This window comes from Prunus avium, chromosome 1 (assembly GCF_965620075.1).
Source record: "Prunus avium chromosome 1, drPruAviu1.hap1.1, whole genome shotgun sequence".
NCBI lineage: Eukaryota > Viridiplantae > Streptophyta > Magnoliopsida > Rosales > Rosaceae > Prunus > Prunus avium.
Window position 1 is genome coordinate 60304400 of NC_142284.1, and position 26371 is coordinate 60330770.

Sequence of the window (26371 nt, forward strand, 5' to 3'; positions counted from 1 at the left end):
CAATATTAGAGCAATATAACCACAATACGATAGCAATAGTATTACAATATACATTCAATAGGGTGGCAATATGCATACACTATCTATACAATACAAAGGCAATATTAAGACAATAGACATACAATAGAACAGCAATATTAAGTGAATCTACATACAATAAACACACATCCATTACAGACTACATTTTACACATGCAAAATAAATCGCCATCGAACCATAACAATATTAGTTGTGTTTCTATTTGTTTTTCTTTTGGACGGATTCATATGATGTTTGATCCATTCAAAATGCTGTGGAGAAATTGTACGTATGGTACAGATTAAAACAAATTCAACCAGAAAATGAGTTAAACATCTTTAAAACCTCTAATCGGATTCCCAATTCCATTTCGGATGCTTTCTATATCAGATTGAACCAACTAAACAGCAAACAAATCTGCTTCAGTTTTTGGTTTAAGTTTTACTATAACTTTTTAAGCTAATCCCAACTGTGGATTTGATCCAACGATCAAGACCTTTTCTCTCAGAAGGTTTTTAAAAATCCAGATGGAAGACCTCCTGTAAAATCATGCATTCCTCTCCCCACTCCTTCCAATTTCCTACCAATATTTCTAAAGTGTCAACATTGGAGATTAAATAATACAAAAACCCATGCAATCAATGCATATGCAGAAATAGCATGTACTTAACAAATTTGAACTTAATATATAGTTTTGGGAGTTGGAGACACTGCATGGAAAACCATCTTGACAATGAAAAGTTTCACAAAATAATCCTGTAAAACAATGTACCTACCCGTAGCTGAAACTTTATTCAACTACGGCCAGTAATTCACTCTCTTTGCAGAAGCAGTGCCTGCCATCTGTTCCCAAATCCACATGAGACGTCAAAAATGCATTATCAGTAAAAGAAAATGGCAATCCATAGTGCAAGCATCCATATGCACCCATTGCATGCAACAATTCATAGACCATTTGCACAACATAGACTTCAGTTTATAAAGAAGATAAAAATGTCAGCTCCTTGTTTTACAGTCGGCCATTCTTGGGAGTCAAGACAGAACGTGTGCCAATTTTGTGTCAGAAATGCTCAACACAATAATTGTGCATGCTCTGGAACAGGCACAAGATAAGCTGTGATTGTATCAGACAATCATGCTAGCCAACCGAGATTAGATAGTTGATAATTTTGATGTCATAGCAAATGAAACAAGACAATTGTTAAGTAAATAAGTTCGTTCTATGCCATTTAAGTGTCCAGAAGTTACAACGCACAGGTTAACAATGTGATGGAATATACTCATATAAAACAGTGGAAGTCCTTCATCAATGTTTATTTTAGACTCTTAACATCAGAGCTGTATAATATTTTCAACTGAATCAATTCTACTTACCTCATATGCATTTATGTCCGAGAAAAGAACCTGCAAAAGGATAAGGATTCAAAATTCAGATGACATGGTAAGCACCTAAATCACTACTTGAAAATAAACCATTAAACAACAAAAAACTTCACTAGCTCAGAAACTTATCGTCTAAGCAACAATATATGTCACAAATCAACATTATTTCAGACCAGAAGACAGTTGCCATTATTTGAGAATGTTTTAATTGCTCACCTTCTTTCCAGCCTTGACTTCCCCAACCTCAGCACCAACAGAAAGAATCTGAGAATAACAACGCTCGTTAGAATATCCTGATATTCAACTTGTTACTTCAAAAAAAAATTAATCATAACGAGACAGAAACAGTAGGCATACTACTCCCATAAGATACCGCTCAAATTTAACGGCTGATTTGGGCAGCAAAACTCCTCCAGCTGATTTCTGTGGCATAAGACAATTTGTTATCACGCTAATATTAACAGATAAGGTACACAAGTAACACCAACGCAATATATTTCAAAAATGCAGAATTTCAAATCAAAATAGATATTTCTCCATGATCTAATAAGAAGAAGAAGACAAATACAAACAATGAGGTCAATTTTAGAACCCACTGTTCCCAACTAACCGCCATCAATCAACATGCAACCTCTTGATATCATTCAAGAGACAAACATACAAAAGGAAAACCAAAGAATAAGTAAAAAATGAAATATTAAAAAACTTTATAATTTTGAATGGAATCCCATTGTAACCAACCATAAGATAATCGTCCCCTCAAAAACCATGAATCAAAAATATTTGTCATAAGTACAGCCAACAAGGACTTGGTGCAACGTAGGCCATTTTTTGCCATTGTTGACAAATTGAAAGCACTCATAAGATCCTTTGGAGAATGTGGTCATAAGAAATTAATACGGTGATCAATATGCTTTTGGGACATTGGCTTAGTAAAGAAATAGAGAGTCTGAGATGCATGTAACCATTACTGACTACTCATAACTAGTCAAGTCCGCCTAACACCATTACAAACTTATTCATAACTAAGACAGATTTTTATTTATTTTTTGGTGGGGGTGGGGGTGGGGGGGGTAAGATTTTTATCCCTCAGATCAAATGGGGTGGCTTTTGTCTCTTTGATCACATGAGGGCACACGTAATCAACAATCATGACTTAACTTTCAGATCATGTGCCTCATGTTCAAGCCAACCTTCTCAAGACTTCGGTCAGATAATTGCCCACCTAACAGAGACACAGCCAGCATAAACATGCAATGGGCAATATAACTCAAATTGCCACTAGTCTGAGTCCTTTAACTAAGGCAAGCCAATCAAAATTAATAACTTCTCAAACCATTACAGTTCAAGCTCAAATCCTTGTTGGCATTCAAGAACTGTAGTTGAACTCAAGCCCACCTTAACACAATATAACCACAATAACCAGGCAATACAATGGCAATATCACAACAATATAACAGCAATATAATGGCAATATAACAGCAACGTAACAGCAATACGATAGCAAAATAACACGAACACAACAACAGTACACCACTAACACAACAGCAGTACACCACTAACACAGCAGTGAACTAGAATTCATCAGAATCACCCTATACAGATCTACTACATCAAATGGAAAATCCCAAGTTTCAAGATTCACATATCCAGACCAATCTAAATGCAATTGGTACAAACCCAGATGAATGAGTATGAATATTCAACAAAACCTAACCCAAAGCAATTAAAACCAAAACGAATTTAACACAAACCCAAACAATCAAAATATAACCCATTTCACATAATCCCACTGATATTAAAAAAAATAACCATCAACACTACATTTTCGAGGTCGGCAATCCACTAGAGCTTCAAGGTTGCAAGCAGCTATTCAGAAGACATACCTAAAGGGAGGGGTTCGTGATTCCAAACAGAGAGCAAGAGACCGAATATGGGGAGAAAGAGACATAACGAAGCTAGAGAGAGAAAGAGCTGCGCTATGAGAAAGAGAGCAAAGAGAGAGACACAGAGTTGCGCTAGAGACAGAGAGAGCCAAGAGAGAGAGAGCCAAGAGAGACACAGAGAGCTGCGTTAGACAGAAACCAAACAGAAAGAGAGCTGTGCCAGAGAGAGAGAGAGAGCTGAGTGACCTAAGAGAGAACAAAATTTCTGAAGTTGTGAAAGTTCAGCAATAAGTGGACAATAATTTTATATTTATAGGTGATAGTTGTACAAATATTGGGGAGGGGTGGTATTTTTAGTTAAGATTATAAAATTGGTGGCATATACCGCTATTTCCCTATATATTTAAAGAATATAGTATAACTTTGTGGATATACTCTTTAAACATATTAATATTTTAAAAATATCTCTGAGCATCTATAATCAAATATTTTAAAAGTATAGTCGTCCGGCTATACTGTTCAAATATATATATATATATATATATATATATATATATATTTCTTTCTTTCTTTCTTTATGTATTTGAGTGCTATTGAGTAGTACTTGTGAGTTGAGTCTCTAGGGGTTAAAAAGAGTCAATTTTGAACCACAAATGTTGGTGAATCTCTATTTTTTGTTGTTGTATTTATGGGTTTAACTCGTATTATTTCTTATAAATAAAATCAATTTTTTATTCTTACCCAATGGGCTAATAGCTAGAAATCATTAGAATGGGAGGTATCGGAAAAAATTTAAATTATCATTCCCCAATATCGCTTGTATAAATAATTGAATAAATAACTTTGGCTCAAGCTAAAATAATCTGACAAAATTGTATATTTAAAGAGTATAACTGCACAACTCTACTCTTTAAATATATTAATATTTTAATAGTATAGTCACGCGATTATACTCTTTAAATATATTTGAATATTATACTTTTAAATCATATATTACAACTTACTAACCTCATATATATCTATGTATATGGTACAGGTAATCCCTAGGCCTCTTTATTTGGGTACTGCCAGGGGTTTTAAGTTGTAATGTTTCTTCAGCATAAAATAATAAATAGACCACCAATAAAACTACCAATGCAAGCTCTATCGATCAAAACCAACAAGGAGGATATATTCAATTTTATTGATCATAACTTATGTGTCTCCATGTTCTGAAAACTGCGTCATACATCCATCCCTAGTTCAGGGAACAAAAAAAACTGTTCTGAAACATTTAATCAATTCAAAAACGGAAAGACATGCTGTGTCAGTTTAGGACAAACGTAATCTCCACATCACTTCAGTTTTGGGAAAAGCTTTGGTGCAACCTGCATTGCAGAATGGTGGTTTTAGTTTAGGATTTTAGCAGAGCATACAAGACGTTATAAATAAACGGGTCTCAAGACAATCGAAAAGTGCTACTTACGCATTTGTCAACACAAGACCAGTAGTCGAAATATTGCCCAGTACAATGCTTGTGCCCGCTTTCATCACCTTGGATTCTCTTAACACATGCCTGTAACAAAGTATGAAGCCATTTTTACACACCATTTGCAAACTAATTCAAATCTGCGTAACTCAAACTTTGATTCGGTGTAGGTCACTATTTTGGGAAAGATTTTACAATTTACAGCCATAGAATGCTACATGTTCAACTCAGGCAAGTCCAGAGAGTACACATAAGTATTAGAGTCGAGAGTTCAGTTAATAATATTTTATATCTTCATGATCTCTTATTAATCAATTCCCTATTATTTAGGGTGAAATACATCTGACTTTCATTTCCATTTCCTCATTTTCTCAATTTCAAAAGTCAGGCCCATCTTCTGGGTCCTGGGAGACCCATGTACTTAAAGAATAGTTCACCTTTTCTGTTTCTTTTTTCATTTTTCATTTTATACAGAACAGTTTTATTTTTAAACTGCCAATGTTATGAAGTTCAAATTTTCAAAATGTTGCAAATTACCTGATACTCGAGTAGTGGTTTGACACACTTTGGCTTGCAAGACTCTTCAAGGTACTTCTTTTGATCAACAGGTTCCTCGTCCGCCCTAAACATATATTAACAACCTATGAGAAAAGAAAAACAAACGTGCATACACGCACATACAAAAGACAAAGAGCCCAACATCGACGATATCATAGGCTTTACACACAGGAATTGGAGAATACATTATTGTAATATTGCTAGAGCAAGAAACTGAGCTACCAGTGCCAACTATTAATGGAAAGATCCAGTGCTGTGAACATTCAGAACTGACCATTTTGTTATGGAGAGAACAGAGTTTCCAGTTAACTCTACTTGATCATGAATTGTTGTGATTTACCTAGTTATTAAGTGAGAAATTAATCTTAGAATATGTATTACCCACATTCTAACCTTTTGAATATGTATTCCATGATTGTTGTGAAACATTGATTACTCAATATCAAATTCCATTTTGTTTCAATTGTACAAATAAAAAAGTAAGCCGTTTCTATTCTTATCATCCCTTAAAAGTTCTCCTATGTGTTATTCTCTTTAATAATGTCCAATTGTAAAAACAATTCCTGTTTCTTATTTTCTACATCACAATTATGAATTATCTTCCAAAAACATGATCCTTATGAACATCTTTCCCATTATTGATCTATCATCATCGAAATCTGTTGGGCATAGACAAAATCAAGCATTTTCTGCACCTGAACACACTGTACAAATCTATCATCATTTAAGTGTTGTGATCCAATTTTGCAATCAGGGTATTGATGTATATAAGGTTTAGAGACACTGATCTTCAGATGTAAGATGAAGCGTGATTTTCCAAAGTTTACCAAGTTTACATTGAAATTTTAAGATATTTAGTTGAGCAAAATTCGGATATTCTCTGGTTTACTTTGTAAGTGTGATTTTGCCTTTCAAAATTCAGATGTACGATATTAAAGCTTTTTTAATAAGTGTGACTTTTATTTTCTTGTTGATAAGTAACATTAAACACCCTTTCATTAATAAAAAAGAACAATACAACACAGGGACAAGTTGTCAGTTCTAATATTTTCATTTCGAAAATGGTTGTGGTGGATTCACCAATCTATCTGCAACAGGCTCACATGAAACTACTCAACTATGACATTTAGCAAAAGAAGCTTAGTTCAATATTACTTAACACATACAACTGATTATTATATACATACATATGGTACAAGTGCTAGTCAACAAATACTGAACATGATCCTTTAATTGGTTAAAGTCAGTGAGCAAACAACTTCATGTGATTATGGAAAAATATCATCATATATAACATTAAGATCTAATTAATGAAATTTCAACCCACAAAGTTTAATCTGAGAAGCAACTATAACAATGAAATCACGACACACAAAAAAAAAACAAAAACAAAAAGACATTCTTGTTTTATTTCCAGGACCACACGAGAAAGTGAGCACTCCAACCCAATTTTTAGTTAAGAATGTAACTAAAAAGATGAAACCATTTAAAGGGCCCTCTGCTTTTATAAGGGGGGAAATATATATAGGTAGAAAAACATGAAATATCAAGTAGTATCATGTTGCCAATCCTTAATGTCAAGTAGTACCTTTTGTTTCACTAATCAGCACCCACTAACAAAACAAAATATTCCTTGAAAAAGATTTTTTCTGACCAAGAGCTCAATACAAGACCTACTTCAAAGCTAACTTGATTCATAACTTTTTTGACTAACAAACCAAAAGCTCAATGGGATATATAAAGTGGTAATCTATATGTCCATCCTACAAACTTACCTTATAGTACAAAAGATTCACCTCTCTATTGTATCGAGATGATAAATCTTGGTCTGTTTCTAAAAGAATGCTTATCGTACTATCTTTTGCATATCTAACATTTTCTTTTTCTTTTTCACAAAGGGATATTTTAAACTACAGTAGTGTAGGGGGAGGGGGATCGATGCCTTAGCCAACTGATCTGACCCACATCTGCAGCCTATCTAACATTTCTTTTTAACTCCTTTGAGTTTTTTTTTTTTCTTCTTTTATTATATTGTATACCAGTCCAATCACCTAGCACTATGAATAAGCAAATATGGCTTGTGGAGGCGCTATCTCCTAACAAGCACCTATTGAAAACCATGAAAAGGGAAATCATTTCATTGTTCAATCCTATTTTACATGCTATCCCAACATTTAGTAGCAAAAGAGGAAATAAGGTGAGAGCAATCATTTGGTGCATTTAGTAAGAGAAGAACAAAGTGAACATTTTTAAGAATGGTTGCACATCTTGGAATACTATTACAAAAGGTTGACCTCTCACCACATAAGTTAGAAGATTGGCAAATGCATTATTCAGGCAAAGATGATGGTCATGGAAAAAAAAGAGATGCGTTCACGAAATGTAAAGAAAACATAAGTTACTCTAGTACACATAAATGTTAATATCATCGACAGACGAATTTCAAGCCATAAATAACCCCAATTTAAATAAAATATACACTTACATAGCAATAAAACAAAGAGGAAGTTGAGAAGTCACAAAACTGGGCACAGAGGAGCCTTCAAGTCACCTGACTGCATCACGTAACCAAAAAGACAAGTTTCTCAAAATACCCAGACCCAAAAAATGCATAATATGATGATTTAAATTACTAAACAAAAAACCAGAAAATCTATCACCAGGCAGATAAAACTGAATGCAAAAAGAAAAATGGTAACAGGCACTACTCATAATTACAAGCATTAGATCTGCCAAGAAACAAATTAGCTCAACCCAGTTAACCATCTACCTTTTTTAATTCATACGCAGATTTAAAGAGAAAGATGTTGAATAATCTGAAACAAAAACCATAATAATCAACTACCCATTATTTTTTGTTGGCCTAAAATAATTTCAGATAGGCTCATTCCACATGAACAAATACAGGTCCTTCTCTATTCTAAAAATAAAAAATAAAAATAGCGGAAAATGAAGAAGGATTAAAAAGTAAAACAGATCTGATAAATAATAAAAATTCGAAAATATGGTAAATATGTTGGTTCGAAAAATTAATATGCGTAGAGAAGAACACGGGGTTTACCTCTCAGTCTAGAAGAAGTCTGCGGGAGTTCAAATGAAGAACCAGAGCTAAATTCAGCTATACTCTTTTGTCTATTGCTTCGGCGTAACGCTGCGTTTTTATGCGTCTGCGGAGCTTTTATTGCCTGGGCCTGGCCAGTTTTCAAGGCTTTGGCAAAGATGGGCTGACCTTTAGCCGGCCCAGGCTGCTATCAATGCCAAGTCCAATAACACAACCTAGATATGAGAGTCATTCTACCTTATATATAGCCCTTAGGTGAGGTCTTGTTTCTTAACTGTTGAATCAGGCTAATCAATTTGATGTAACGGTTAAGAGATAGAGCCTTACCTAAGGACAATATATAAGGCCCTCACTAGAACTAAATTATTTTTGAAGAACGAACATAATTATTGAATATTTGTTAATCAATAAGAAAGGGAAAAATTGAAGTTCTTAGAAGCCTCTCAATCATTAACTATTGATTGCGTATTGTTGTCCCACATTTATTAAATACATTATTGATCAAATCATACGTCACGATAAAACCTAACTAAGTCTCATTTTGATGAGAAATTTGGATATATATGTAAAACATGCAGGTAGCTTTTGTGTTTCCACTCAAAATATAAGTCACTTTTGGAATAAACATCCAGGGAAGCAGGAAGCTCCATGTATTGGATGGTGTGGATCGGAATTCTCAAAACTACTCATAACATATTTTGTTAGAGTACAACATATAAGCGAAACCCACTTGAATTTGTTCATAACATTACTTCAGTAATGAAACTGTACAATTGGGATAAAACTAATTCATAATAAGGGAGCACTTAGCGCTCTCTCTCTCTCTCTCAATAAAATCTTTCATACAACTGCATTATTTGTATCTATATCAAATTTTCAATAGAAATTTAATGCATTATTTTTTTGTTTGGAAAACTAGTGGTAGATAAGGTGATTACAATAAATAACCACATAATATCATTGACCTCTAAATTCTAATTAGGTTTAACTCATAATATCAAAGACTCTCTCTCTCTCGCCCGACAGTACCTCGAGGGTTAGTCCCCGCAATCGCGCGGGGATACCTTGGTTTTCACCCAAAAAAAAAGACTCTCTCTCTCTCTAAAACAAAAACCACCACCGACTACAACAATAGGGGGGGAGGTGGCCTCCGGCCCTCCTCTCCTCCCCCTCCTCATTTCCTATCTTCCCCCTCTACCCTTTCCTACGTTGCTCTCCTCTCTCTCTCTCTCATCCCCCTCTGATTCTCCTCAGGTTGCTTTTGTTCTACCCTTCTCTCCTCTATACTTCTCCCTCCTCCTTCTCGTGACCCACTAGGCTCTGTACCGACTGTTGTGTTTTGGATCTGGACAGATGCGTTGTTCGTTGGTCATAAGTGATGATCATTGCAAGTTGTAGCTGTTGTGGTGAATCCACGTCAAATCTGGGCGGATCTATGTGATGGTGGTGTTAGAGTCTTTTGGTTTTCTGTTTTGTGTTTAAAATAAGGGTTGCAACTCTTCGGAGGTTGCCTTGGGTGCTCACTTCGGGTGAGGTTATAATAATTGGCAACAATTAATGTCTTTTGTTGTGGAGGTTGTTGGTGCTCCCTTTGGGAGAGGTTCATGATCTACCCATGCGTGCTGGTTTAGTGCCAGTCCCGGTTATCTCTTGGCATGCTGGCTTTGTACCAGGATTATGTCCTTGGATGCTGTTTTGGGTGATGTCTTGGGGTGGTACCATAGCAGACAATTTCAATGTACCCCAGCGTAATCTGTATGAGTCCTGTAGTGGGTTTGTGTATGGGTTATGTTTGTAGGGCCTTTGGGCTCTTGTATTCTTTTCTATCAATGAATTCCCATCTTTTGACAACAACAAAAAGGGATTACAATAAATTTGTAATCAATAGGGTAAACTGCCGAATTGCCCCTTGAACTTGTACATAATTATCAATTTACCCACTGACCTTTTTTTTTAGCGAATTATGGACTCAAACTAAATTTTATCCTCAATTTCCCCTATTCCGTCTAATTTCTCAACATTTCATTAAATTTTCTGTTAACTCATTAAAAATATATATATATTTTTTTTTGGAAATAAAAAACAAACAAAAAAGAGATCCCCACCTCTCTCTTTCGCATCAGCCATCCTCCCCTCCTCCTTAACCTAAAACCACTCAATCCTAAAATCTTGACAACCCCTAATTCACTCATCCAACAGCAAAAAACCATCGCTCTGGGAAAAACTCAATCGCTCAAACATCAAGGAATTTTGCTCCAGCTTCAAGTTCAAATTCCTTGATTTGTTGCAAACCACTTCCTAGGCCTCCACTGTATATGTTTCTTGTAATTGAGAAACTTCTGACATTTTCTCTCTTCATCTCCATTTCACCATCAAGCTTCAGAGGTTGTGGCACTGAAGTTGAGCTATTAACCTTGTTCTTGTAAGCAATTGCTGGCTTAACAAATTCCTACAAAAACCCAGAAAATAAAAGCAAAAAGCAGGTAAAAAACCTAATAAGCAGATGGGCAATCTAGGTAATCAAATTCATCTGAATTTGCCCTCCTCCTCTCTCTCTTCTTCACCAAGCCCACTGCCAGTTCCTCCCCTCGACACTGCCTAGCTCCTCCACCATGCCTAGATTCGCCATGGCCACTGCCCAATTGCACCATTCTCTCTTACACTGAGTCTGAAGCGGCCATGGAAACAGATCGGGAGGGCTAGCTAGCTCTAGCCCGCCGCCACCACGCTTCTCACTCTCCTCGATAAACACCACCAAATTGTAGCACCGTTGGTGGGTGCAAAGTGCTAGCAAAGGTGGATATGGCTGGGGAATGCACGAATGAGTCTTGTGTAGCAGAGAAAGAGAGAGGACAGAAGGGGAGAGACAGAGGTGAAGAGGGTAGGGTGGGTGGGTCCCACTTCTTTGTTTATAAAATATACATTTTTCATTTTTTATGTATTTTATTTTATTTAAAAGTATTTAATTATTTTTAATATATGAAATGACCAATTTGCCCTCATATTTAACGGCAAATTGGATGAAATGTTGATGATTTAGACGGCAGGGGGAACATTGATAATAAAATTTAATTCGAGCCCTTAATTCGCTAAAAAAAATGTCAGGGGGTAAATTGATAGTTATGTACAAGTTCATGGGGCAATTCAGCAGTTTACCCTAATCTTTATACACATTGTATGTATCCATTTTGAGTTATTTACACTAACACCTCTTGAAGTTTTTAGCTTTTCACAAAACTCCTTGAGGTTTTAGAAATTACAAGAACACCCCTTGAGGTTTTAAATTGTTTTCACAAAATTCATTTTCATTGATTTTTCATTTAAAGATTGATTATTTTATAATAAAAAATTCATCAAATGACAAAGTTGGCATTTGAGATTAGATTGCATATATTTCATTGAGGTTAATTTTGTCATTTGCATAAGATTTTTTTATATATAAATGAAATCATTAATTTTTGTACAAATAATCAACAAAAAGGAATTTTGTGAAATCAAACTGAAACAAGACTTGTGTTTTTCTTCTTCTTTTTTCTTTTTAAATTGGACCTTGCATTTTCCTGGCCTTCAATCTTAGCCGTCCAGTAGATCGTGTAGCCAAAAAGATATTATCTTTTCACTGTTCTCCCCACATGGGAACTTTTTTTTTTGTCGACTGAAACGTTTGAGGACCTTGACTATGCGTATTTCGAATTTTATTCATCTGCGCTGCAACACACAAACCACTGCCCAGAAAAAATAATTGATTATGAAATAACTTCTTCTGCTCAAGTCGGATCGAAAGGCCAACTTGTGCATAATTTGTAGTTGGTCTGATCTGAACCAGTATCAATTCATGGATGCCAGGAAAGCCCATAAAGCCTCCTCCTCATCAAAACGTTGGGAGTACCAAGTGTTCTTGAGCTTCAGAGGTGAAGATACACGCAAGGGCTTCACAGGCCACCTCTACGCCGCATTATCTGCTGCCGGAATCCACGCCTTTCTTGACGACAACGAGCTAAAAAGAGCGGAATTTATAAAAACCCAACTGGAGCAGGCAATCGACAGGTCCATGATCTCCATAATTGTCTTCTCCAAGAGGTATGCTGATTCCAGTTGGTGTCTTGATGAGCTGGTGAAGATCATGGAGTGTAGAGAAAGATTGGGGCAACAGGTTTTTCCATTGTTCTATAATGTTGAGGCTTCAGATGTCCGGAAACAAACTGGTAGTTTTGAACAAGCATTTAAGAACCATGAAGCGGGCAAACATGAGACAGGAAAGGTACAGCGATGGAGAAATGCTCTCAGTCAAGCAGCAGATTTGAGTGGGGAAGATCTTAAAAATGCCGACAATGGGTAATTACTAATTTCTTATTCCTTGGATTATCATCTCCTTACTTGACAACCATATGTTTTCTGTCCTTTTTGTTTTTGTTTTTGTTTTTCCAACTATGTTTGTTTGGTTTGGTTTGGTTTGGTTTTAACAATGCATTCTTTCTGACTTGATAATGTAAGATCCATTTAACATTTGATGTTAAATCCCAATCTTAATTGTTAATTATATTTTAGTATAAAAAAAGAAAATAATTTGCTCATTCTAAATTATTAAGTTAGGGATTCAATTTAACGTTGTAGTTTGTTCCACATCGAATGATTCGTAGTTCTGCTTCTTTGTTTAATTGCCAGGCATGAAGCAAAGTTTATCGAGAAAATTCTTGGGGAGGTTAAAAAGCAGTTGTACAGCAAATACCATTTAGACATCAAACACCCTGTTGGAATTACTTCTCGGGTGAAGGTTTTGAGTAATCACTTAGCAGTTGTACACAAAAATTCAGGTTCTAAGGATGTTGTTCGCATGATCGGTATTTCGGGGATGGGCGGCATTGGGAAAACAACGCTTGCCAAAGCCATTTATAACGAATTTGAAGGTAGCTTTGAAGGTAGGAGTTTCCTTGCAAACGTGAGGGAAGTAATTGCAAACCAACCAATGGGTCTGGTTCGTTTGCAAAAACAACTTCTAAATGATATCTTGAAAAGCGAGGGCATAGAGGTTGACTCTGTTCCTAAAGGGATCGAGATGATAAGAAAAAGACTTTGCTGTAAAAGAGCACTTGTCATAATTGACGATGCAGATAATCTACAACAACTAGAAGCAATTGCTGGAGCTCGTGATTGGTTTGGCCCTGGAAGTAGAATTGTTATAACAACAAGAAATAAACATTTGCTAGAGCAAGTTGGAGTGGATAGCACATATATCGCTGAAAAAATGGATGAGGAAGAAGCTCTAGAGTTCTTTAGTTGGCATGCCTTCAAAAGAGGTTATCCTGATCAAGAATACCTTGACCTCTCAAAACGTGTAATTCGTTACTGTCAAGGCTTGCCACTAGCACTTGGAGTTGTTGGGTCTTTTCTGATTAAAAGATCCACAGCGGAGTGGGAAAGCCATTTGGAGAAATTGCAAACAAGTCCTGATGGAGATATTCAAAAATTACTAAGAATAAGCTTTGACGGGCTACCTGATGATACAACGAGAAAGATATTCCTTGATATATCTTGTTTCTTTATTGGACATGGCAAGAACCATGTAACAAAAATATTAGATGGATGTGGCTTTTTTGCAACGATAGGAATCAGTGTCCTCATTGAACGGTGCCTTGTAACTGTTTGTGAGTTTGACAACCTGAGGATGCATGATTTGCTTCGAGACATGGGAAGGGAGATCGTTTCTGAAAATGCCCACGGTCACCCTGAAAAATTTAGTAGATTGTGGAAACGTGAAGACATAACAGATGTATTGAACAATGAATCTGTAAGTACTTTCCCAATTAAGTTTTAGAATGCATCATGCAAGAGAAGCATATGTATCCCGTGTCTATAATAAATTAAAATGTCTTTTTTCATTTCTATTTTTTTTGTTTATTACAAGCGATAGTCTAAATTAAAGTAAAAGATGTCCAATACTATTAATTATACCTTTTGGTTAATACATACACGGATTTTCATGTTTGTAAATCATTTTTCTAACTCGGTATCTTTTGTTAACAGGGAACTAAAAAAATTGAAGGAGTTGCTCTACATTTGGATCCAGTGTATCGAGGTTCGGATCTACATTTGGATTTGGATGTAGATTCAGATCTAGATTCGGATCTAGATTCAGATCTAGATTTGACTAGATTCAGTGCACAAGCATTTACCAATATGAAAAAACTGAGACTACTCCACCTCAATGGCGTAGAGCTCACTGGAGAGTACAAAGATTTTCCCAAAAAGTTAATATGGTTGTCCTGGCATAGATTCCCTTTAAAGTCCATACCAGATGACTTTCCTATGCAACCAAAACTAGTTGCTTTAGACCTGCAGTACAGCGACCTCAAAATAGTTTGGAAGGATTGCAAGGTATTATAGTTCACCTTCTCTTCATTTTGGTTAAATTTTTGTATCAGAGACCTTCCTTTTGGATTTTAATTTCCATTCTAATTTTGTTTTTGTGTAACAGTTGCATCACAATTTGAAAATCCTTAATCTCAGCCATTCCCCTAACCTAACAAAATCACCAGACTTTTCAAAACTCCCAAATCTCGAGGAATTGATATTGCAATACTGTGAGAGTTTGTCTGAGGTTCACTCATCCATCGGGGATCTTGGAAGACTTTCTTTGGTAAATCTTGAAGGCTGCCAAATGCTAAAGGATCTCCCACTGAATTTTTATAAATCCAAGTCTATTGAAACTCTCATACTTATTCGTTGTTCACGTTTTGAAAAGTTGGCTGATGGCTTAGGGGACATGGTATCATTGACAACTCTGAAAGCGGATTACACAGCCATAAGACAAATACCATCTTCCATATTAAAATTGAAGAAACTGAAAGCTTTATCTTTATGTTTTGTGGAAGGGTCGCCATCAACAAATCTTTTGCCTCCTTCATTGCAAAGTTTAAGCTCTTTAAGAGAATTCGCTCTTGCAGATTGGAGTTTAACTGATGATGCATTCCCCAAGGATCTCGGTAGCCTAATTTCCTTACAAAAATTGGATCTTACAAGCAATGACTTTTGCAGCCTACCAAGCCTCAGTCGTCTTTCACAGCTTCAAGATTTGTGTTTAAATAGGTGCAAAAATCTTCGTGCAATCCCAGATTTACCAACAAATTTGAAAGTCTTGAAAGCAGGTAGCTGCTTCGCATTGGAAAAAATGCCAGATTTTTCAGAAATGTCAAATATGAGAGAATTGTATCTAGGTGATTCGGGCAAACTCACTGAGATTCCAGGCCTGGATAAGTCATTAAACTCCATGACAATGATTTCTATGGAAGGCTGCACTAATCTCACTGCCGATTTTAGGAAGAACATACTACAGGTCAATCCTTCTCTCTTTCTCACACACAGACACATACATCTTTCTCTTTCTATCACATACAATAAGAATGTATTTCTTATAGAAATTTGGGTCTACATGGTATAGGGATGGACTTCTTGCGGATATGGTGGCATTTTTCTCAGTGGAAATGATATTCCTGATTGGTTCGACTGTGTCCATGACGATGATATTGTGGATTTCACTGTGCCTCAAAGCGTTGGTCGTAATTTCAAAGGGTTAACTTTGTCCTTCGTTTACTCTTTGGCCGTGTACGGTTGTATTAACATTAAAAACATGACCAAGGGTACTGAGCTTGACGCCAGGATCATACCCGATTGTCGAACTACGGGTTATTATCTTTGGCAGGGACAGTTATCAAATGACGAGCTCAAATTGCAAGACGGTGATAAAGTCTTGATTGAAATAATAACAAGCTGTCAGGTGAAGAAAACAGATTTTAGTCTGGTATGGGACAAATTTATGAAGGAAAGCGGTCAGGTGAAGAAAACAGGTGTTAGTCTGGTATGGGACAAATTTATGAACGAAAATATGATTGATTACCATCTTTGTGCGTATGAACGACGCCCATATCTGGTCAATGATGATGGGGCAGGACGGAGCCATGACGCATTTGTCCGCACTAATCAATCGAGTGCTGTAGATAAACAATTAGAATGGGACAAAGGCATGAAGGAAAATATGGATAATCCGGATCCTCATTTGTATGATTTGGAAACAAATCGGGATTTTTTGTCATTGTCTACCATGGAAAATCTGGATTTTTCTGGAGGAGCTGATGATGGGGCAGGACGGAGCCATGGTGCATCTATCAATCGAGTGCTGTAGATAAACAATTATAATGGGACGAAGTCATGAAGGAAAATATGGATCCTCATTTGTATGATTTGGAAACAAATCGGGATTTTTCAGGGGGAGTTGATGTCGCATTTGTTCCCAATCAAACTAGTGTTATACATGAACAATTAGCAGTGGAACCATATCTGGATTTTTTGGGGGGAACTGATAATGAGGCAGGACGGAGCCATGACGCACGGCCGGATGATGGAGCAGGACGGAGCCATGACGCATTTGTTCGGACTAATCAATCAAGTGCTGTGGATGAACAATTAGCAATGGAGTTGATGACTCCATTTCAAGAAATTGTACCATACTGAGCAAGCCATCAATCTTGATGGAGGAAGAAGAAGCCATGATGAAGCAGAGAGAAATTGCAATCTTGATTTCTGTATTTCTTAATCTTTTAAGCAACAACACTATTACACTCTATACAGCTGTCTAACTAACAACACTATTACACTATTACACTATTACACTCTATACAGCAGAGCTCTCCGTAACTGCTTGGCTACCTCTGAAAATTTGTTTAAAAGGAAAATTGGTCGGTCTCCTCTTTGCCAAATTTGCTCCACACACCCAGAATCCACTGAGCACATTCTGTTACTTTGCCCATGGGTGCAGGGGGTTTGGTTCGGGGGCAACTTGAACTACAGAATCAACCACTTGGAAATCACCTCACTCTGGCATTGGCTCCATGATATTCTCCTCTCCTACTCTAATCGCATCGTTGACCAGAATTGGCTTGCCACACAATTCGTTTTTACTTGCTGGAACATTTGGAAATCACGCTGCAAGGCTATCTTCGAACACAAAACTCCATCACCTCACTCTACCATTACTACTACAAGGGTAGAGATCAACAATTTCATGGAAGCTGTTAAACTCTCTCGCTCTCCCCATAATACAGCCAACGAGAGAACTTCTACATCTCCAATATGCTGGAATCCGCCTAATGTTGGCATAATAAAGGTTAATGTTGATGCCTCGTGGAACCATAATAATCGCCGGGCTGGTATTGGAGTAATTTTGCGCGACTCTTGCTGTAATTTCATTGCAGCCAAGGCCATCCCTTCCACTGCATCTTCGGCTCTAGAGGCAGAAGCCCAGGCTGTTCTTCATGGCTGTGAATTGGCTCATGATCTCGCCTGTACAAGCGTGATAATTGAATCGGATTCGAGAGGTATCATACAATGTTTGAATGGGGATATTGCTAGGGGAGCGTGGGCAATTTATCCCATTCTGAATCGCATCAGAGAGCAGCAAACTCTTTTCCACTCGTGCAGATGGTCTTGGATCTCGCGTGTGGCCAATGAAGCGGCTGATTTAGTGGCGTCGCTAGCAATGGCAAGGATGAGCAATGAAGTTTGGGTCCACAGACCCCCATCCTCGCTAACTCATGTTCTGAACAAGGATGGGCTGCCTTGTCCCCCCCACGTGTAATCTGTTCTTCCCAAGCTAGTTAGAGTTGACAATGGATTTTGTCCTTGTCTGATGTTTCTCTCCTCTTTTAGCTTTCTTTTGTGTTTGTACTGGCATCTCGTTGTTTGCTAGTGTTTGTTGGGGCACCATCCAGTTCCCTTTGTGGATTTGGCCCTCTGTTGATGTTGTTCTGTTTGCGGTTTCTCCGCTGATTATGAAGGCATCTTTTCGTCCAAAAAAAAAAAAAAACTAATTCACATACACTGCTAACAACTCACGTGCCTTGCACACCTAACTCACCCCTGAATTAGACCAACACTCCAATTCCGGTTAAGACAACAGCACTTGCAAAAAACTCCAACTCCAGTGTGGAGAGATGTCCATCCCGTTTTCTGGGCTGTGGTTTGGTAAGGTGACCCAAATCTATTACAACGTTACAAATTTTAGTAGGAAATCTACTTCAATGATTTGGTGATGAGATGACTCAATGAGAGAGCCACGCAGAGACCACCACCTGTCCCAAAGCCCCACATGTCACATTCTAGTGCACTCTTCACTTCTGCAGGTAGTAGACACATGTCAGCATAAGCAGCAACATACACTTCACACCTCCTTCGCACATGAAACATCACAAACCACTCGTGCACAAAATAAAATACTCATGGATCATAGAAAAAAAATTAGAGGTATTTATATAAGATAGCTCTTTACAAGGCTGAATAATATAGAAAAATCCTATGCAATCCAAATTCTATGAAACAACCCAGTTGGACTATTCAATGGACTTACCAATACAAACAACCCTTGAAAATTGTACAATTTAAAAAACAGCCACTGCAATAATATTACTAGATACCCAAACACAATTTTTCAGAAAAAAACCCAAAACCTGCCCAGCCCACTTTGTTACAAAAATACCCATTACAAAACTGACAAAAAAACATGATATATTAGGCTTTTGGCCCTTGTTTAGAACCCTCTTTCTCTTGATATCCATCTTTCATACAACTGCATTGTATATAGTCCTTTGACACACTGCATTATTTGTATCTATATCAACTTTTCAATAGAAATTTCGTTTAAAAAACTAGTGGTAGATAAGGTGATTACAATAAATTTGTAATCTTTTTACACACTGTTTGTCTCCATTTTTCTTTAACTTGTAATATTAAATTTTAAACCCATACAGCTACAGTATGATGTTAAGGATATTCCTTTTTTTTATTTATATTTTTAATTACATACATACTTCACAGGAGTACCCCCACAATTCATTGTAATAATCAGAACATTTTATAATTTTTTTTTTTTTATCAAGTAGAAACTTCATTAGATAAACTTCAACGGTACAATCAAAGACATCAATAAGACATCTAAAATACCAATTCCAAGAGGGCAACAAATTAACATGCTAAAAGTAAAACTAACGAGGACAAAAGCCGCACTAAAACTACTAGCCCACATCATCATAATTAACCATAAGTCCAAACAAATCACATAAACCCAACATAACCAAAACTCTAAAACAACCCATGAGCCTAAAAGAACCCCACCACTACTACCTGAAGAAGAGTCGTCGCAGCCACACCAACCACCGCATCCGTAACAAATGTGGGGAAAATATGATTTCTAGCGATCTATCTGCGCATAAGAGCGAACAAGTAAATGAAAATAACAACTTTACCAAAGAACAATTAGGTGATTTGCAGCAACCTCCGTTAAAGACGATGTAGAAACAAATTTAGAGAACATGAGCGGCGTTAGGGAGTAGGATTTGATTGAGAACATAGACTAAATGGGTGATGAGGAACTTCAATCTAACCATGGCTTAGAAGAAACCACCAAAAGGAGCTTTTTATCCAAAACGCCCTAGTGGAATTATTCACTAACCTAAAAAGAAAAGACGAAAAGAGATGAGGAGGAGGAGGGGCATTAACGCTTCTTCCTCCTCCCCCCTCTAAGGAATTTTCCTTTAGGACTCACAGAGGGAGAGAGCGGCTAGGGTTTTGAATTAGAATGATACCTCGTGAACATTTTATAATTTAAGTCCTCATTCAATGGTCATTCCAAAAAATCGTCACCGAAAACTATTTAATCATCTATAATGTGCAAAAGGAATATATAAACTAACTTGCACATATCTCTTCCAACATTCAGATCTTTGGGATTTATCTGGTGAAAGACAAGCAAAATCCAACTCTTGACAACGTGTGGGACCAGGGAGTAACATGGTAGCTGCTGGCTATTCCTTTATGTTCTGAAAATTTTATCCAAATTTTATATGAGCATTATTTGTCTTACTCTTCCCTCATGTTCTAATAAGATAGTTTGTTTGGATCTGTCTGGAACTACAACTGGTGATTAGTACTGGACATGGAGTGAACGGCTTCACGCTTGATTCGGCTCTTGGGGAGTTTGTATTAACTCACTGCAATATTAAGGTACATACATACGTATTAGGTACGGTGTCTACTTGTACACAAATTTCTAGTGTTAATTTTATTATACATATTTCTTGAGTTTCTCTGCTGTGATATGAGCTGAAAGGTGCACCCTTTTGTCATGAGCTGAAGGTTGCATATGTGGGATTCCGAGCCTCTACATTTAGAGTATGTATTTCCTTGCATTACAGTCAACCTCGGAATCCTCCATATATGACGATGAGGCAATGACAATATTGAAAGCTATGCTTTACTCTGCAGATTCCACAGAAGGGAAAAATCTACTATGTAAACGAAGGAAACGCTCAAAACTGGGATGACCAAACTGCCAAGTATGTTCTGGTTATTTTGCTGTTGAGAATTTTACACTGCAAGTAACTGAAAGAACCAAATAAAAAGTACTATAATTGATACTTTTATCTTGCAGATATGTGGAAAAATGCAAGTTCCGAAAAGATGGTTCTTCTCCTAAGTCTCTTAGATACATTGGAAGATATAATTCATTAATGAATGTTTTGTTTGCACATCATTTTCTCTCTGTTCCTGCCTTTTGCTGCAGCATATCATCCAATTCTAGACCTACGCTTCGATCATAAACATAGCTTTATGTTCTTTAACTGATAATACTTTTATTGTATAATGCAGTATGGTTGCTGATGTCCACCGAACATTGCTTTATGGCGGCATCTTTTTGTACCCTGCTGATAAGAAAAGCCCAAATGAAAAACTACGGTATTGCAATGCATCTATTATCTACTTTTACTCCACTAATTGGGGCAATAAACTTAGCCGCAATAGGGGCGTATACCTCTTTGTGTCTCTCATTACCCCGTGAGGAGAATCACATACAGGTATATACTCCCCCATACATGTAAGTTTCTTTCCCGTTTATTACATGCCACTTGAGTTAAGGATGTTGTGTGAAGGCAGGTACTTGCCTTTTCATAAAAGGGAAGTCAACAACAAATCACTTTACATACATTAGCTATGATCTGTTGTTCCCTTTTTTTTTTCTTTTTTTTTTATTATTTAAATTTTATTTATACAAGCGATATTGGAGGAGGAGGAATCGAACCTAGGGACTTGAGTACATGGATAAACTCTTAACCACTTGAGCTTCAAACATATGATGTTGTCCTTTTATTGTGGGCTTCATGGCTGATGTATTCAAATGCTCTTAGGTTTCGTTCGGATGAGGGATTTGAAATGAAAGGATATGTATTTTATTACAAAGCTAAATTTGCTACTGTAGGGGTCTTTTTATTCCAGCAGCCTGACGAATGGGCTTGGGCTGCCGTAAGGAGAAACTAATAAAGCGCCCCTTGTGTCTGAGTTCGAAGATCAAGCCCTAAAAATGTTTCGAAAGGGTAGTGAAGCCTTAGGAAACACCTTGGTTACCTTCATCAACGAAAATAACAACAACTTACAGATAGATTTTCTAGCTTGGCATGAGAAGCTTGTGGCATAGGAGCTGAGCATTCATGAGTTTAGCATGAGAGAGAGAGAGAGAGAGAGAGAGAGAGAGAGAGAGAGAGAGCTGCGATTTCCTATGAGAAATAGAGGTTCTAAGGAAAGGGGGAAAGGATTCTAAGAGGGTTTGTTGAAAAGAGAGAGAGAGAGAGAGAGAGAGAGAGAGAGAGATGAGGGTATAATGGGCGTGTTGAGTAGTTTCCGACAGCTTGACGAAAGCTCTGTCAAGCACTGGAGCAGTTCTGCCAGGAGGGAAAATGGGGAAGAATGATGAATAGTGCACGAAATTGCTAGGTTTTGAAGATGAGAGGGAAGCTTGCTCTCTAGATGTGGTTTCAAGGATGAGAGATGATGCTTGCTCTCTTGTTGTGTGTTGTTTGATGGGTAGGAGATGGCCCTTTTTATAGGCGCTGGAAGCCATTCTTTTCCAAGAAACCCTAATGGTTTCTATCCTTTTTGGCCAGTCTTTTTCCTTCCCTTTTTCTCCATTCCTTTGACTTATCTTATCATGGTAAAAATCTCATCTGCCTAATCTCACAAAATCAGGGATTTTTGAGGGCTCAATGCTCTTCCCGCAGCTGCCTCAGTGGAGAATTCCTATTCCCAGCCATCTCCCTCCTTTCTTTCCTTCCTTCTTCCATGGCCAGGTATGATGAGGGAAAGGAAATGGGTATGCACGCTGGTTTGTCTTTGGCCATGTGCTGGAAATTCCCAACAGCTTGCATACATAGGCAGCTTTGGCGTTTGTCGAGGCTTTTGTCTCCAGCCATGTGCTGGAGATTGCAGATATTTTCTTCTTGGTTGCTTGGGCCATCCTAAGGTGATGGGTTAGCCAATTAAGAGAATGGGCTAATCTCCTTAGGTGATGGGCTGATTTTCCTAGAGTATTTGGGCTGGTTTTTCTAGAGTATTGGGCTTTTTTCTCTCTTTTATGCTTACCCACATATTTGGGCTCAAGAAATGGGCTTGAGTTTCGGGGCTCCTAAGCAGCCCAAAACTTCCATTTCTCGGCTCATCAATGGGCCTCATGAAAACTCGTAACCATCCATACCACAACCCGCTCAGCAAGCCCCATACATTCGCGTGGCTTGGGTCCACTTAAGCTTGTAGCGTGGCATGTTGCTTATTTGCTTGGCGTGGCACGTGTGCAAGTGCATATGACGAACTCTTGCGTACCCCAGTTGGGTTTTTTCCCAAGTTAGGTGTCTTACTGGGCCCGAAATATATTTGGGCCCAGCCTTGGATTTTTTGGGCCTCAACAGCTACAAAAACAAGAACCGCATTAGATTGAATATATTTGAAATTACTAGATGTACTGATGTAGTACATTTGCAATGAATTTGAAATGATTATACCAAAAGAATCATTTGAAATCCATTCAAAATCTTAGCATATAATATATATATGAATTGTAATAGTCTAAACAAATAATTTTACCTTATAATGTCATTGAAATCCCTAGTCCCTCCATCCATATGGAGCCTTAGTCTTTTTTTATTATTATTACAACTGCTTTGGCAATTAACTAGAATTTAATTCCTACAAAACAGAGTTCTGTATGAAGTTTTTCCAATGTCATTCCCGGTTGAGCAGGCAGGAGGGCAAGCTTTTACCGGCAAGCAACGGGTATTGACCATAATTTTTGTTTGTTTTTGTTTTTGTTTTACACCTTACATTACCAGATTATTTAATGTATATGTTCTTACCATTTGGTTAAATATTACAGGCTTTGGACTTGGTTCCAAAGAAGATACATGAGAGGTCCCCAGTTTTCCTTCGAAGCTATGCAGATATTGAGGAAATTAAACAACTTTATGGGGCTACTTAAGGAAATAACAGAAATAAAAAGAGTGCTACTATTTGCACCATCTTGTCTTATTTTCCCATTTATCTATCTTCTCACCTATCATGTAAATTTGAAAAAACATAATCTTATATTTCCACGCATCATTATTCCTATAATACCCTTTAATTATTAATTCAAGCAAATTCTCTTTAACTGCCACCTAACTCCACCCCCATTTTACCCTCTCATGATTACCACGCACCTCGACCTTGACCTTGACCTCACCCTCTTGTCTTATTTTCCCATTTATCTATCTTCTCACCTATCATGTAAATTTGAAAAAACATAATCTTATATTTCCACTCACCATTATTCCTATAATACCCTTTAATTATTAATTGTTTTAATCCTCACCTTTTTTTCCCTTATCTTTTCCTTATTTTCTTTCTTTTTCTTAATCTCCAAATCTCATTTAAACAAAAATCCAACAAAAATGGGCTCCAACATGCTTTGTGAGATGTAGTTATTGGTACTTTAAAGCCTAACATAAATTCTTATAAAGCTATGAAATTCGCCGAAGTCAATTTTGGTACAAACAAGTTGTTCCTGTGAAACAAAAATATATATTAAAAAAGAAAAAAGAATTCCCTCAGTCTCTTTTCATGACTATTTGGAATTGTTCCCAATTTTTCATTTGGTGCAGCTTCTAAAAGCTTTGCCCTGGACGACCCTGGCTTAGTGATGAACCTCCTCTCTCCTCGTTCTTTGGTTTTTCTTGTTTTGACGCACGTGAACCTCCAGATGACCCTTGACGATGGTTTTCTCTCATTTCTTCAATCTGCGGATGCCATATATATAATATACTGTCAGAAAAATAATTTTGAGTAATTAATACTTTTTTTTTTGACAAACTAATTAATACTAATTAGCCAAAAAGAAAAAACTGTGGTTTTAACTTTTCAGTTTTTTTAATTTTTTATACAAGCGATATATTGAGAGAGAGGGATCGAACCTAAGACCACTGGGCTAGACCCGGTTTCATAGAATTTAAAAAATATCAATAACAATGCCATTTATATTCAAGTCTTTCTTTAAAAGCAAAACATTATGTGGCAACCTGGCTACGTATAAATATAGTAATTTGAAAACCGTAAAAACAGAAATAGGAATAATAATCTAAGGATTTATTTGAAACGTGATTTTCTCTGCCATGATCTGCTATACTTTTGTTCTCCATACGCCACATCATTAAAATTTAATCTAACGGATTTAAAAGTTGACACATCAAAAACTCAATTTACTCCTAATTAAAAAAGAATAAAAAAACCCTAACACCCAACTAACTGTAGTTAACGTCCTCCTCTTTTTTCTTTTTTTTTTCTCCTTCTTGCTTCAGGTTCTGTGCTCCTCTCCTTCTTGCTTCAGGTTTTGTCCTCTTCTCTTTATTCAATAGTTAACATCCAAAGCTCTTTTTTTTTCTTCTTCTTCTTTGTTCTGTCCTCCTCTCTTTTTTTTTCTTTTTTTTTTCTCCCATACATATTAATTAGGAAGAAAAGGATAGAATTCTTGTCCCGAGGACCCAATACATATTAAAGCTAGATTCGATACACTTACACGGGGGTGAAAAAAACAATTAAGAAAAATGTATTAACCAATAACCTCATGCTGGGTTCGGGGGTGAAAAAAAATAGAAGGGATGAGGGGTCTGTTGGGTGGGGGATTGGCCTGGGAGTGGGGGGTGGTTGTCATGGGGGAATGGGTGGAGAAGAAAACGGCAGGTGGTGGGGAGGGGTGGGTTTTGGGAGAAGAACAGAAAGTGAATAAGGAGAAGAGAAAAAAAAAAAAAGCTGGAGGACAGAACGAAGCAAGAAGGAGAAAAAAGAAGAAAAAAGAAGAAGAGGGTTTAGGACGTTAACTACAGTTAGTTGGGTGTTAGGGTTTTTTTATTCTTTTTTAATTAGGAGTAAATTGAGTTTTTGATGTGTCAACTTTTAAATCCGTTAGATTAAATTTTAATGATGTGGCGTATGGGGAACAAAAGTATAGCAGATCATGGCAGAAAAAATTAGAGCAGAGGATCCGAATCCTATGTTCATTGCATCATAATGAAAAGTTTTTTAAAAAAAAAATCTTTGATATGGGGAGATAAGTGCTAATTAGATTCAGAAATCCTCACCACCTCAATGGGTTTACAATTGTTAATTTGTATTTTTATGGGGAGATAATTTTAATTCTAAGTGTTTATGTTTAAAAAAAAAAACAAAATAATTACAAATCTTAAAAAATAAAGAGGTAAGGCAGAAATAAATAGAAAATATTTTTCATTAACTGAACCTTGGATATAAACCGAATAAAATAATAAACAAGTAGCAATTTCACAGCAAAATTAAGTAAACTGTAAACGAAGAAGAACTCAATGTGAAAAATAAAACCATCGAAAGTATTAGTAGAAATAATATTACGTACCGATTTGATCAAGGCCTGGATAGCCCGATCAGGTCCTACAACCACAGCATCGTCCTCCACTTTTGTCGTCGGAGGAACGCGGACATGTCGTTGCTTTGGTGCAGAAGGACCACCTCTGATTGCATCTTTTGCATCACTGCAACCACAATCTCCCAAACTGTTCCCCATTTTTGTTTTCAAATTTAATCTGTTTTCAATTGGAAGAGCAAATTAATTTGAAATTA

The 26371-nt window shown here is 36.9% G+C and overlaps 4 protein-coding genes across 5 annotated transcripts; 2 read left to right on the forward strand and 2 right to left on the reverse strand.

The window, feature by feature from the left end:
- Positions 1 to 684: 684 nt before the first annotated feature.
- LOC148298118 (10 kDa chaperonin 1, chloroplastic-like) lies at positions 685 to 1833 on the reverse strand. Its single transcript, XM_088247519.1, has 4 exons — positions 1759 to 1833; positions 1618 to 1665; positions 1393 to 1422; positions 685 to 877 (listed from the first exon to the last, which is right to left on the reverse strand). The coding sequence occupies exons 1-4, from the start codon at positions 1831 to 1833 to the stop codon at positions 809 to 811; spliced, it is 222 nt and encodes a 73-aa protein (XP_088103645.1). The 3' UTR covers positions 685 to 808.
- Positions 1834 to 4435: 2602 nt separating this feature from the next.
- On the reverse strand, positions 4436 to 8530 carry LOC110767101 (cytochrome b-c1 complex subunit 6-1, mitochondrial). Of its 2 annotated transcripts, none has more exons than XM_021970542.2 (5): positions 8375 to 8530; positions 7799 to 7868; positions 5293 to 5377; positions 4753 to 4842; positions 4436 to 4654 (listed from the first exon to the last, which is right to left on the reverse strand). In XM_021970542.2, coding segments are annotated over exons 2-5 (210 nt in total). In that variant the 5' UTR covers positions 7801 to 7868; positions 8375 to 8530; the 3' UTR covers positions 4436 to 4621. The 2 variants fall into 2 exon arrangements, with proteins under 2 accessions (XP_021826234.1, XP_088105864.1); XM_088249738.1 differs by lacking the exon at positions 8375 to 8530 and adding an exon at positions 8084 to 8135.
- A 3679-nt stretch (positions 8531 to 12209) lies between these two features.
- Positions 12210 to 15593, forward strand: LOC148298119 (disease resistance protein Roq1-like). Its single transcript, XM_088247136.1, has 6 exons — positions 12210 to 12709; positions 13040 to 14162; positions 14399 to 14450; positions 14505 to 14749; positions 14850 to 15506; positions 15563 to 15593. Exons 1-6 carry the CDS (start codon positions 12210 to 12212, stop codon positions 15590 to 15592), a joined length of 2607 nt encoding a protein of 868 aa, XP_088103262.1. The 3' UTR covers position 15593.
- Positions 15594 to 20147: 4554 nt separating this feature from the next.
- Positions 20148 to 23723, forward strand: LOC110767042 (fructose-1,6-bisphosphatase, cytosolic-like). Its single transcript, XM_088249801.1, has 7 exons — positions 20148 to 20238; positions 20308 to 20425; positions 20687 to 20757; positions 20853 to 20914; positions 21067 to 21157; positions 23446 to 23521; positions 23622 to 23723. The coding sequence occupies exons 5-7, from the start codon at positions 21072 to 21074 to the stop codon at positions 23721 to 23723; spliced, it is 264 nt and encodes an 87-aa protein (XP_088105927.1). The 5' UTR covers positions 20148 to 20238; positions 20308 to 20425; positions 20687 to 20757; positions 20853 to 20914; positions 21067 to 21071.
- Positions 23724 to 26371: the final 2648 nt, after the last annotated feature.